Here is a 13,112-nt window from a genome sequence, read left to right on the forward strand (position 1 = left end):
GGATCACCTGGTCCAACCTCCCTGCTCAAGCAGGGCCAACCTACAGCAGAGGATTGTGTCCAGACACCTCTTGAATTCTCCAGTGAGGGAGACTCCATGTTATAAATAAGAAGCTTGACTAGGCCAATATTCAAGCAGCAATCAATTTATTAATTAATGTGGTAAAGTATGAGCAAAACAGCACTGGGTACAGTGGGGGAAGTTTTCCCTCCAACTGCACACCGATGGTTGGGGCATACAGATATTTATAGGGGCACACATAAGCTTTTTTCAGCAGTTTCTATTCCTAATTTTTACGTCACAATTCTATACACTATTGTGAGTTAGTTTTCTCAGGATGTACCCCAGAAAGGAGTATTCCCAGATGGTGGGGTCCGACTTCCGAAAGAAGAAAGAGGTCTCCCAGCTGGTGCGGTCCAGACTCCAGATGTGGGCCCACCTTTTAATTGCAAAGACTATAAATCTCGTAGCAGTGATGTCCAGCTTCCCTTGGTTGAAGCTATCAATCCTTGGGTTGATGTTCATCTTCCTTTCTCAAGCTGCTTTTTACTGTTTTGCTAAGGTGTTGAGATAAGCATATTTCCTTTACATATATTCTAAACTTATATTTTCAAAGTTCCTTATTACAAGCAATATTCTAAAATTATACTTCAAAAGGTTATTATTGCAAAGTTGTTTAATTCTTAGCTATGTGCAAAAAGTTCCTGTCCAGTAGCAACATCCTTAAAGCTTTAATTCAGATGCTATAAAAGTTAATTGCAAACAAAGGATAAGTTCAAAGGCCTTCTTCCATGCTTTACTCCCTCAGTTATTTTTTGGAATTCATCCTTTAATTGTCCTATGATCAGTTTCCATACATATCACAAGCACAAGCACACATGCTGCCTGTATGTACCTGACACGAAACACAGCTTTGTATCTCACACTCCAGAAGTCCTCTGGGCAATCTGTTCCAGTGCTAGGTCACCCTCACAGTAGAGAAGCTCTTCCTTTTGCTCAGGTGGAACTTCTGTGCCTATTGCCTCGTGTCCCGATTGCTGGGCACCACTGCCTGGTCCATCCTCCTGACACCCTACCTTCAGACGCTCGCACACTTACTGATTCTGTAATTAGAACACTTGTGACAACGGGCACCAAGCGTGATGGCTTAGCCGGAGACTGGGTGTAGGGCAGCGTCTTGGTTTCGCAGCACACGGCTTAGTGCGGATGGCCGTGCGGGGCTGTGCCCGCGGGGCTCTCCGCTGCCTCCGGCCGGGCGTGCGTGGGGCGAGTGCCGCAGCACCCGCGGGGACAGGACGGCGGCACCGGCCGGGGTTAGCTAGATAATTAATTAGTTAGATAGTTACTTAGTTAATTAGTTAGATAGTTACTTATTAGTCAAGTTATTTCTGCGCTTACAAACCACAGCGCCCCGTCCCGCCGAACCCGGGGCTCCGTGCCGAGCCCCGTCCCGCAGGGCCGTGAGGGCAGCGGCGCCGGGGCCGGGCGGCGCGGGCGGCGGGCCGGCAGGGGGCGCTGCAGGCGGGACCCGCAGCCGCGCTGGGCGGCGGGGCCGCTCCCGGCGCCGCATCATGTGGGCCCGGCCCCTTCCATGGAGCCGCGGCCGCCGAGCGCCGCCCGGGCGGACGCCGCCATGAGGCTCTGAGGGGCGGCTGCGTGCGGAGCACCCGGCCGGTCCCAGCGCTGCCGAGCTCCCCGAGCCTCGCCGCGGGACAGGGAAGCCTAACGCTGAGGCCGCCGCCGCCGCTGCTGCTGCTGCCGCCGCCGCCGCGGGTCCGGCCGGGCGGGCGAGCGGCCCGGGGCCATGTAAAGCGGCAGCGGCCGGTGGGAGCCGAACCGAGCTCGAGCAGAGAAGCCGCCGCTGCCGGCCGGGGAGGCCCCGCAGTGGGGATCATGGCGACGTCTAATCTCTTAAAGGTGAGAGCGGAGCCCGGCCGGGTCCTGCGGGAGGAGGGGGGAGGCGGCGGGGCCGGGCGGCCCTGCGGGTGGCCGGACCGGGCAGGGCGGCGGGGACGGGGGCAGGGCCAGGGTCGGGCCGCGGGTGCCGCTGGCCGGAGTTGCCGCTGCCGGGGCCCCCCCGCAGGTGAGCGGCCTTGGGCTGCCGGCCTCGGCCCGGCCCGGCTCGGCCCCACCGGCGGCTGCTGCCTGCTGCCAGCACCGCGCTCCCTGCCCCCGGCTCTCCCTTCCCAAACACGCCCCGTTGGGAAACAGCGTTGCGTCGTGCGGATAGACAGGGCTGGGTGTCTTCTCTTTGTTTATTTAAGAAAATCCGGGTGTACGGAAAATGAGTTTTAAGTTAAACAAAGAGTTGAAAAATGTCTTCGCTGAGGGCAGGTGCCGTTATTGGGGTGGCTACCATGTTCCAGTTTTTTTGTTAACTGCAGTTTTCCTGCGAAGGAAAACTCCCGGAGGCCTTTCGCTTACGTTAAGCAGCTTTGCTTTTGAAGTCATATGTTTCCAAGCACTTTCCCGGCGTTTGATGGCAGATGTCAGTCACCCCTAGCTGCCGCAGGTTGGAACGGAGGATTTCAGTGGGACAGTCCCGTGTTTGAGCTCAGGACTGCCTGTCCTGATCTTTGTGGTATGTATGAGGAGAAGACTCTGTGTGGCCTTTGAGGCCATGCTAGTACAGGGAAGATGGGCCTACTTGAAACTATTAATGCCTCCAGTAAGTGTTTCTAAAACACTAGTTAACTACAGTGCTAAGATAGGCCTAGGGCAAGCTGTCTGCTTAACTTGAGGAATTGACAATTGAAGAGATATATAAATATAGACATAAACATGAGTTCACTATGTATTATAGTTCAGTGTGGTCCTGAAGAAGTGCTGCTTGCATTTTGTTAACGTGACCTAATTTGGATGTATAGATCTAGCCTGAATCTGCTGGTTTTATTTTTTACTCTGAGACATTCAGTGTGAAGAAATGAGAAGTAATTTATCCCCTTGTTTCTTCCTGATATTCAAAAAAACTCTATATTAAAAAGATGTTTTTAAAAATCCTCCTTGAAATTGAAGTGAATTTAAATTAATTCCTGTATACTTTTATGCCTGTAAGAGGTTGTCAGATATTTTAATAATATTTATTTATTCAAGATAATACTTCAAAATACTTAAAAATCTAAAATTGAGGAACCCAAGAACACAGGTGAAAAAAATAATGTCTCAAGAAGAAATGTCCTTTTTGTGGAAATGTATGTGTTTAGAGCAGGGCTCAGACAGTTTTATCCACTTGTTAATGTTTTAGAGCATCTCTCTTCTGTACATTTGAGGATTTCTCGAAAGTCCAGCATGTGCTCTGATGATACACATGGTGGGATAGCCCACAGCAGATAGGAGAAACATAGGCCTGTAAGATTTGTCAGCATTCCGCTTCAGCTATTTTGAAAGAGCAATAAGTAGTAAAAACAGAGGCCTTGACTTGGCGAGATGGCTCTTGCCAAACTGAAGTCTTTGTGTTAACCAGTCATGTTTTTGCCATTGGCCTTTGAGTCGTCAGTATTTTATATTGACAATAAAATACATATGCACGGTGTGTATTAGGAAAAATGCTGCAGAGATCCATCTTCTAAAATAGGCATTTCTGGTCACTTAAAGTGTTATTAAGCATTTAGCTTACTAGTTAGTGAGTTTTCCAATGACAATAAAGTACGATTCTCACATTACAGAAGGAAAAATTATACAGTGATTTGACTTTGTTTATAATGGCAAGATAAACCAGTGTGAGAACTAGAACTAGGTAAGGTCCTTTGATCCCCAGTTCCACTCGTCAGAGTGCTCTCCGAGGAGCAAACTGTTGATTCCAGGTCAGTGTTGCCTGGCAGTGCCTTGTGCCATCTGAGCCTGTCCAACTTACTTCTGCTTTCATCTTTAAGGGGAAAAAAAAAGCAATGTCTGGGCACAGTATAAATCCCGGGGTGAGAAAAGAGAGGTGTTAAAGTCTGTAAGTTTTTTTCATATCTTTTCCAAGTAAGCCTGCATAATCAAATCTATGTTGGGTATAGACAGGCCTTAGTTTTGCCAGCATGCACAGGACTTGAGTATTTTCTTTTGTTTTCCCCCATCCTCGTCCAGCTTTTCACATAGTTGAGACAATGAAGTGAAATATTCCTTTCTGATTCTACTAACAGATACTAGCTGAATCCAAATCTGACTGGCTGTCATAATTTTAGAGGGCATCATTTAAACTCCACTAGTGCTTAATTTTCCTCATAGTAAATTCTTTTTTTTTTTTAATGAGAAGCATATTCTTGGAGAGCCTTCTTTAAATGCAAAATTAGGATGACCAGTCATGTTGAATCCTGGTGAGACAGAACAAAATGTAATGTGATGGAAATGCTGCAGTACTTAGTAAGAGCCATTACAGGGTCAGCTGGTGCCTGCCCTACCTGTAGCAGAGCTGCTCTCCCTCGTTGAGGCAGTGGCTTTCGACTATGTGACCAAGCCATTTCCAGCAGATCCCCTAGAGTTTTTTGTCTCAACACACATGTGACATTTCTAAAGCGGGGTACTTCGTTTCAGGGCCCCTGTAGGACTTGTAACTTGTTCTCTTTGCAGTGATGATACAGTCTAAACCAATTCACCCGTGTGACATGAAGACACTTGAGTTTTTCTGCAGTTTGTGGAGCAGAAAGCACATCAGCTTATTGTAGCACAAAGAAAACCTATAGCTGTATCCATGCTGGCAAATCTTGACACTACTGTAGATCCTTACTGGAGCTGCCAGCAAATGCAGGAGTCTGTCCTTGCAAGATGAACTCCAGCATGAGCCTGATATTAGGAAAGAAGCAGCAAAGGAAGCAACAGGTTTTCCCTGGGCTTAAATGAAATGAGAATCACTATTTATCTTTGCATCAGTTTCAACTGTGTGTCACTGACAACTGGAAACACATTTGAAGATTTTGAATTTTTTGACTTGAAGTACATGTTTCCAGATCTGTATTTTAGGTTTGTCTTTTTCTTCCTGGCTGTTTCCATTTAGGATATCCTTAAGAAGCTAGGGAGTGTTGCACACTAGTTAGTTACATACAAAAGCTTTTCTTGTGGCTACTTTCCTTCTTTGAGTAGAAACTTGCTACAAGCATTACACTGATTTTTAGAGCTACTTGTAGCAGAGATTAATCAGACAGTGCTGGTTTCCGTCTAGGACATCATATTTCCTACTTCATTCCTCTGTGAACTGGCTTTAGTATAAATACTGTCTGAAAACAATGAAGTTATAGAGGTGAAGATGTTGCTCAGATGTAGATCAGATGTACAGTAAGACCTAGAGAACACTTCTTTTCTACATTACTGCGTAGAGCATCTGGCAGAGACCAGGGCTGAATTTCTGTGTGGCCTGAAATAAAGAGTGTACACAGCATAGAGAGTTCCACAGAGACATTTTGAGGTTCAAAGCGAGAGTAGCATGAAGGTCTCGGTGTATTGCATTGCCTTGTTATATCTGTAATGTTTAAATACTTACGCATAGAATTGAAGAACAGGGAAAAGTATAATGTGTACAGTAGTATGTATTTCAAGTAAAGTTTACTATTTAAATGGAACTTTAAACCTTTATGAACAAATTTAATGAAGTGAATTTTAAAACAAAATATTTCATAAGTGGAGTTGTTTTTCGAAGCATTTAAATTTAAACACTAGACTGGCTACTTAGCCCGGGTGTGGCTATCAAATGTAGTCTGTGTTTTCAGAGAAGATTTGATAAATGGAGTAATTTTATTTCATCAAAGGTATGCCTTACTGTTCTGTTTACCTTTCCTTTGGAACTGTGGTTGGAAGCAAAGTAGGAAAGAAAAATTGCGCAGGAAATACTGCTAAGAAATTGCATGTGTGACTTCGGTAACAACTAAAAATTGTCACTGTTGGACCTCCTCTTCTACTATAAAATGCGTTTTCTGTTGTGCACTAATAGAGATGGAATTAATGAATGGGAATAATACACAGTAGGTGGTATTTAATGCACCCTTTCTTCCTGTAATTACTGTATAAAATTGTAATGTCATGGAAGTCTAAATCTACCTAAATGATGTTTCTGTAATCTTTTTTGATTTCAGTAAAGCTTTCCATACTGTCTCTCAGAGCATCCTTCTTGAAAAAATGTCCAGCCTACAGCTGGATAAACACATCATGTGATGGTTGAGCAACTGGTTCATTGTAGGGACTTGGGTGATGTCAGACTGGAGACCTGTCATAAGTAGGGTTCCATGGGGCTCCGTCTTAGGCTCTGTGCTCTTCAATATCTTCATAAGTGACTTGGACACAGGACTGGAAGGGACACTAAGCAAGTTCGCAGATGGTACAAAACTGGAAGGAGCTGCTGACTCCTTTGAAGGTAGGGAGGCCATGCAGAGTGACCTGGACAAATCAGAGAGCTGGGCAATCACCAACCAGATGAAGTTCAAGAAAGGAAAGTTCTGGATTCTGCATCTGGGATGAGGCAACCATGGGTGTATGGACAGACTGGGAAATGAGATGCTGGAGAGCAGTGCCACACAAAGGGACCTGGGGGTCCTGGTCTGTGGCAGGTTGAACATGAGCGAGCAGTGCCCTGGCAGCCAGCAGGGCCAACCCTGTCCTGGGGGCATCAGGCACAGCACGGCCAGCCGGGCAAGGGAGGGGATTGTCCTGCTCTGCTCTGCACTGGGGTGGCCTCACCTCCAGTGCTGGGGGCAGCTCTGGGTGCCACAACATAAAAAAGACATTAAACTATGGGAGAGTGTCCAAAGGAGGGCAACAAGGATGGAGAAAGGCCTTGAGAGGAAACCATATGAGTGGCTGAGGTCACTGGATGGGTTCAGCTTGGAGGAGACTAAGGTGAGACATCATTGCAGTCTGCAGCTTCCTTGTGAGGGGAGTAGGAGGGGCAGGCACTGATCTGTTCTCTGTGGTGAGCAGTGACAAGACCTGAGGGAATGGCCTGAAGTTGTGACAGGGGAGGTTAGGTTGGCTATCAGGGACAGATTCTTCACCCAGAGGGCGTTTGGGCACTGGAACAGGCTCCCCAGGGAAGTGGTCACAGCGCCAGCCTGACAGAGTTCAAGAAGCACTAAGACTATGTTCTCTGGCACATGGTTTGGTTCTTGAGGATGGTCCTGTGCAGGGTCAGGAGTTGGACTTTGATGGTTCTTTTGGGTCCCTTCCAACTCAGCTTATCCTATATTTCTGTGAATTGTTTATTGAACTTAAAGATTAGCTGAGTAGGATTTTTCATCCATTAATTATATTTCACCTTCTGCTTAATTAAAGAATAAAGAAGGGAATGTGAAAAAAAAAATTACTCCTATCTATAGGAAATGAAGTTCTACACTTCTCTAATGGGATTTCAGGATAAACTTTATTTGAGGAATTCTTTTAAAGTAGGCAGATGTTGGTTACAAGTGAATACTGAATACTGGTTTTTTTTACAACTGAAGTTGAATTTTACTTGTGCTTCTTAGGATTAAGTAAGTAATCACAATCTAAATCATATAAACAGTTGTGTTTGCAGTCCTCCTCCCTATGTTTTACAGTGAAACTAATCTTATTCACAAAGATAGAGCATTCAGGTTTTATCTTCACCTGGTTTTGGTGAAGGGCTGAATTGTGCTTTTCAAGAATTGCAGAACAGATTTTTTTTACCTATTCCAAAAAACTTAAGGGGTCTTCTCTGAAGTTTCATTCAAAAGGAAAACTTATAAGGAGGTTGGTTTTACTTTTTTTTATAATGCCTTTTCTGGAACTTCTAACTGTTCAGTAGCTGATATTTTATGTTCATTTTTTGTTCCAAGAGGGACTTGGAATAGAAGTATCTGCAAGCAGAAAGTAACAATTTTCACAGGACTAGCAAAGATTAGAGCAACGCATCAAACATTAGGAAGTAATTGTAAAGCTGGCTCTATAGGGAGGAAGCATTTAATTGATGATTTTCAAAGATGATACATTCAAATTACTTTTCTTTTTTTTTTTTTTTGCACTGGGAAAGAATAGGTTAAACTGTCTCTGAATAGGCAAACATTTTTTTTTTTTATGTTGAAAGATTTATAGACTTTATCAACAGGGGCTGATTCCATGAAAGCTGTGTTCAGTACCTACCACAATGCTGTGAGGCCTTCAGGTGCTGTGGCTGTAAAAACAGTTACTGTGGTGCCTGTTGCATCTTTATAGCTTGAAGATGAGGTATCCTTGCACTTGAGAACACCTGGTGATATGGTTGCCAAACTGTGCTTATTCTGAATACTAAATAACAGATTTAATTGTAAATTTCCATGTAGAAATTAATCAAAAGGAGGTGATTGAGGGAACATGGTGTGCTGCTTGTGCTTGTTTATCTGAAGAGATGTTAGTTGCAGAACAGTGCACTTATCAGAATTTAAAGCCGTTAGACTGTATTAGTTGCTCTATTTAAAGTGAATTGTGTCAAATGTAGTATTTCTAGCCTAGACAATGATCTGTTCAGAAGTAAACTGTGCACTGGAACGTAGCCCTGCAGATAACTGAAGCAGTAGTCTTTCTGCCACAGACTGTCAATCAGTGTATTCTTTTAATTGCAGGTTTTTCTTTTTAGGATGTGGAGCTTTAAGCAAATAGAATCACAACATATGTGGTAAAACTGCTGTTTTTCTCTCAAAGTTGTTGTGTTTTTTGGGTTTTTTAAATAATGGAAGTTAGCCTGGATACTGTGGTGAGATTTTTCAGAATAATCAGAATTATATGGGAGCACTTCATTTCTTTACCTTTCCTCTTAATTTGTATCATAAGTTTGGAAAGTCCACCTTGGATTAGATTTTTTATCATGGTGTAAATAATTTTTATCTGCTCCAGTGGTAGTCTTGGTCTTGGGGCCAGTTAACCCACAGGAAGGGAGTCTGCGATACAGCAGCTCCTGCATTACTCTGCTTCCTTCCTCCCTCTTTGCTGCTGATGGCAGTTGCACAGTGAGAGAAAAAAGGTACGTGGTAGCATCCACAATACCATTCCTGATTCCTGCATTTTCACCAGGGTAATTTATTGAAGAGAGGTTTGCAACTGCCTCCTGACTTCCATTGCAGGTATCTTGGTTGGAACAGTGAAGCTGCTCCAAATACCATCCATGTTGTCTGTGTATAACTCCACTAACAGCTGAAGAATGCTTGCTAGAACTTTGCATCGTAGCTAATGCAGTGATTAAATGAAGAAATTGGCAGTTTCTTTGAACCAAATAATAGCTCTGTCACTTCTTAAAATAATACTTATTGTGAAAAGTGTTGTTCAGCTGTGGTAGCGTAGCTTAAATGCTGGCTCATGGGGAACACCTGAGAAATATTTTTGTTAACTGTATAAGCTGCAATCCTTAAAGACAACTTAAAGTAAGGTACTGGTTTATTAACGCTAATTTTTTGTTGTTTCTTTTAGAATAAAGGTTCACTTCAGTTTGAAGACAAATGGGATTTCATGCGCCCGATTGTTCTGAAACTTCTTCGTCAGGAGTCTGTCACGAAACAGCAGTGGTTCGATCTGTTTTCGTAAGTAATTTTTTGTATCTTACATCCTTCTGCATTATAGGAATACAGTTACTGAACTACTCCTGATACAGACAGAAGTTACGTGACACAGATTGTTTGGAAACACACAACAAAAATACTAGTTTAGGTTTTATTAAGGGGTAAGTGTGCCAACATCACTCTAAGTGTGCAAAAATTAGGCTTTGCTGAGATTCGGGTCTTTGCAAATAGGGTGGAGAAAGAGCAGCAGAGCTTTTGACTTCAGCTGACCGTAGTAAACAAGTTTTGTACCTGCCCACAAACTTCTTGTTAGAATTAGAGAGAAAATGTTTACTGCTGCATCAGTAAATTAATTTAAAGGCAGTTTGCTGAATGTTACATTATTCTGATTTGAATGGCTTTCTTCTGAAATAACTGAAGTAACAGGGTGGTGCAGTTTAACTTGAATTAACAGATTAATTTGAATACTTTTTTACCCTAAGAATGAAATATAAGAGATTTCAGACAATGCTGGTATTAATGTGCTTTCTATAAACTCTGCCATTTTCTTCCTTCCAAAAAGCAAGAAGCTGATTTTCCAGAAGCTTAGGTGATTAATTTTTGTGTGATTTTTGAAAACATTATATGGAAGTGAGTTACAAAAGAAACATCAAAAGTATATATTAAATAATCTTTGTCTCAATTGAGTTATTTGCCCTCTAATGTAGTCATAATTCAGATCTGCAGACTGTTCTTTTGCTTTTTAAAATCTGTCACAACAGTAGTTTTTTTCAAATGCAGTCTCGTTGCACTCTGTCTTTATTGCTCTTTTTTATGGGGACAGTGTAGTGACTCTTTTTACACCCAGTTTAATGCACCTGTCTCACTTTTCTGCTGGCCAAGAGGAAAGGTAATCTAACATGTGGTGGGTTTTAATATCTTACGATGTCTCTGCTGTAGTAGTTGCCAGACATGGTGTAGTTAAGGTAAAAATTCTGTTCTGAGTCATTGCTTTAATTTTTAATAACTAGTTCAATAATTCTGCATTGGAATGGAAACTTTATTGTTTTTTTCTTGTAGCTGAGTTATTGAATAGAACTTAAGTAACTTCATGGCTAAATTAAAGCTGTTGAGGGAAAGGATCCCACTTCCCTAGATTTATATTTTTGGACAGTATTCTTTGTTAAGCTTCTTAATAAAAATGCAAAATCTGTAGGTGTCTTCTGCATGCCCTGTGAGTATAATTATCCAGTACTGCTTTTTTTTCACTGCTGTCAGGAAACAATGACATTCTAAATACAGTAACACCTTTTCTGCCTGTGAATGTTGTGTAAGTCTCACCAGTTGGGTTAGACCTCTGTAAACCTTGGGCCAGCACCTTTAATCTGTGTCAAAGCAACTTGTGAGTTTTGTCTTTTTGATTAAACTAAAAAAGCTGCTCTTGTATTGAAATAAGTGTATTGACTTAATAGGAACAAAGTAATAGCTTTAGACTATAGGGGTGCTTTTCTGCAGAGACGTGGCCTTGTTACTGAAAGGTGGAAGAAGAACCAGTGGATGGTAATGAGTGAAAAAAAGGTTTGCTAAGCCATGTTACATGTGTTATATGGTTAGGAGTGTAACTTGCCTTATTTAGTCTTCAGTATGGAAAGAATAGGAGTTAAGATACACTTGCTGGGATGTAAGGTAGGAAAAATTTCATTTGAATGACGATTATAGCTCAGAATTTTGCTTTGCAGTGCTGTTTAGTAACTTGTCTCTAGTAGCGTTTCACTTGAAAATGCTACCACTGCCATGAAATGTTTTGAGTGATCTTATTAAACTAATTGAATTGTCTTTTAAATTACCTGATCCCTCAGGTTCAAATTTATCACGAGGACAGTCTACTGCCTTTGTAGGATGTTGTAGTGCTTGGATTATGAAACTGTCAGGGAAGGCTGCATGTTAATGATAGCGTTTTAGAATAGCATGCGCTGAGTAGTAATGCTGTTACTGGCAAGCGATGTCTGTCTTTGTCAAAGAAAAGCTTTAAACATTATCCTTAATTTAATAAGGATTATTGAATATGTACTGAAAACAGAATTGCCTTACACGTCTTCTTGACCATAGCCTTCTCCTAGATAGGTTGCAGTTACTTGCTTCCAGGACTTTTCTTAAAGCTTCTGTCTCTTCCCCAAACATGCTTTCTCATGTGTCACTGGGATTTAGTTGTGTGTTGTTCAACAATGGCAGATAAAAAGTGTATAAATTTCTTAGACATGCTGAAATTATGACTGTTAAAGCCTCATACATTGCAGCATTGAATTTTGAGTAGCTGTTACTAAAAGGTGGATAAATTGTTTTCTAGAGATGTACATGCAGTGTGCTTGTGGGATGATAAAGGTCCAGCAAAAATCCATCAAGCTCTGAAGGAAGACATCCTTGATTTTATTAAGCAGGCACAAGCAGTAAGTTATTAATGTTTCATAACTTCTATTCATATTGTTGGAAAAATAGCCAAATAATTCTGACTTTTGTGGGATCTAAATGCATTGGTTTTTTGTTTGAAATTTTGTGATGATGTGGAGATCATAATTACCCTGCAAATTTCTGTTGACAAAAAGAAGAGCCTTGAGCATTTGCCTGGCTCATTGTTTTCTCACAGTGCTCGAAGCTGGAATGGGCAGTGATTTTTATGTTATATTTAAAAAAAAAAAAAAAAACAAAACCACAGCATTATTTTTGTTTATTCAACAGTACTTATGGAATTTTCTTCCATGTGAAAGCTTCTAAAGGCAGAATTTTCCATAAGAAGTTACTGTCTGATAAAAAAATGTTTATATAGCTTCAGTGCTATTTTGACATGTTCATGGATGGCTTTAAAAGAAGCCATATGTATAGTGTACTACAAATATCTGTGCTATCGACTCAGCAAGCTCAGCTGTCCAGTTTTATGGGCTTCCCTCCAAACGAGTGGCGCTGTCAATAGCCTCAAAGGAAGTTCTTGTGTTTGTAACACATACTACAGAAAACATCTTCTGCTAAGAGGGATTTAAAAGAGGGAGTTGTGAAATGAAAAAAATCCTAAAGCATCCTGTGACAATGGTTTGGAAAGATTCTGTACACTTTTATTTTATCCTTTTAGTGAAGTGATTTGCACCACTGAGGCTTTCCTTCAAGGAAAATAGTTTTTTATAGAGGCCTTTTTATAACCAGGCATATAAATGTTTTTTAAGTTCCATAGCTTACTTGCTTACATACATAAATGCTATGCTGAGCTGAGGCCTTTTGATGTGGTTTGTGTTGGCTGTTGTTTCATAGACAGGTTTTATTTTTGGCATTATGATAGCCAGTGTACAATGTAGCTAAGTTTTCAGGATTTAATAAAATATAGATGTTAACTATCTGTCTAGGTCTAATGAAAGGTCAGTAGATGCCATTGAATCAAAATGTGTCAGTGTATAGAATATAACACAGTCCTTACATGGTTGCGTTATTTTATTTTTTTTAATATGGCTGTAGCAGCATGTGCCTTTAGACCAAAGATTTTAATTTTTTACTTGCACATGACTTAAAAAGAGAAAAAGAGGATAATTTAGAAAATTAGAACTTTCTGAGTACTTTTTTACTGCTGTCTTTCTTTGCCCTTTAGAAATGACCCATATGACATGGGTTAATAACTGCTTCAAGAAACCAAAT

The 13,112-nt window shown here is 41.6% G+C and overlaps 1 protein-coding gene across 1 annotated transcript in view; it reads left to right on the forward strand.

The window, feature by feature from the left end:
- Positions 1-1,541: 1,541 nt before the first annotated feature.
- The window catches only part of CUL5 (cullin 5), a 32,539-nt gene continuing 20,968 nt past the window's right edge, over positions 1,542-13,112 (forward strand). The window contains exons 1-3 of the mRNA XM_038155805.1: positions 1,542-1,917; positions 9,367-9,476; positions 11,782-11,881. Coding sequence (XP_038011733.1) covers positions 1,894-1,917; positions 9,367-9,476; positions 11,782-11,881 — 234 coding nt within the window. The 5' untranslated portion in view covers positions 1,542-1,893. The remainder of the gene's footprint in view (positions 1,918-9,366; positions 9,477-11,781; positions 11,882-13,112) is intronic.

The sequence above is a fragment of the Motacilla alba genome, chromosome 1 (genome assembly GCF_015832195.1).
Source record: "Motacilla alba alba isolate MOTALB_02 chromosome 1, Motacilla_alba_V1.0_pri, whole genome shotgun sequence".
NCBI classification, from domain to species: Eukaryota; Metazoa; Chordata; class Aves; order Passeriformes; family Motacillidae; genus Motacilla; species Motacilla alba.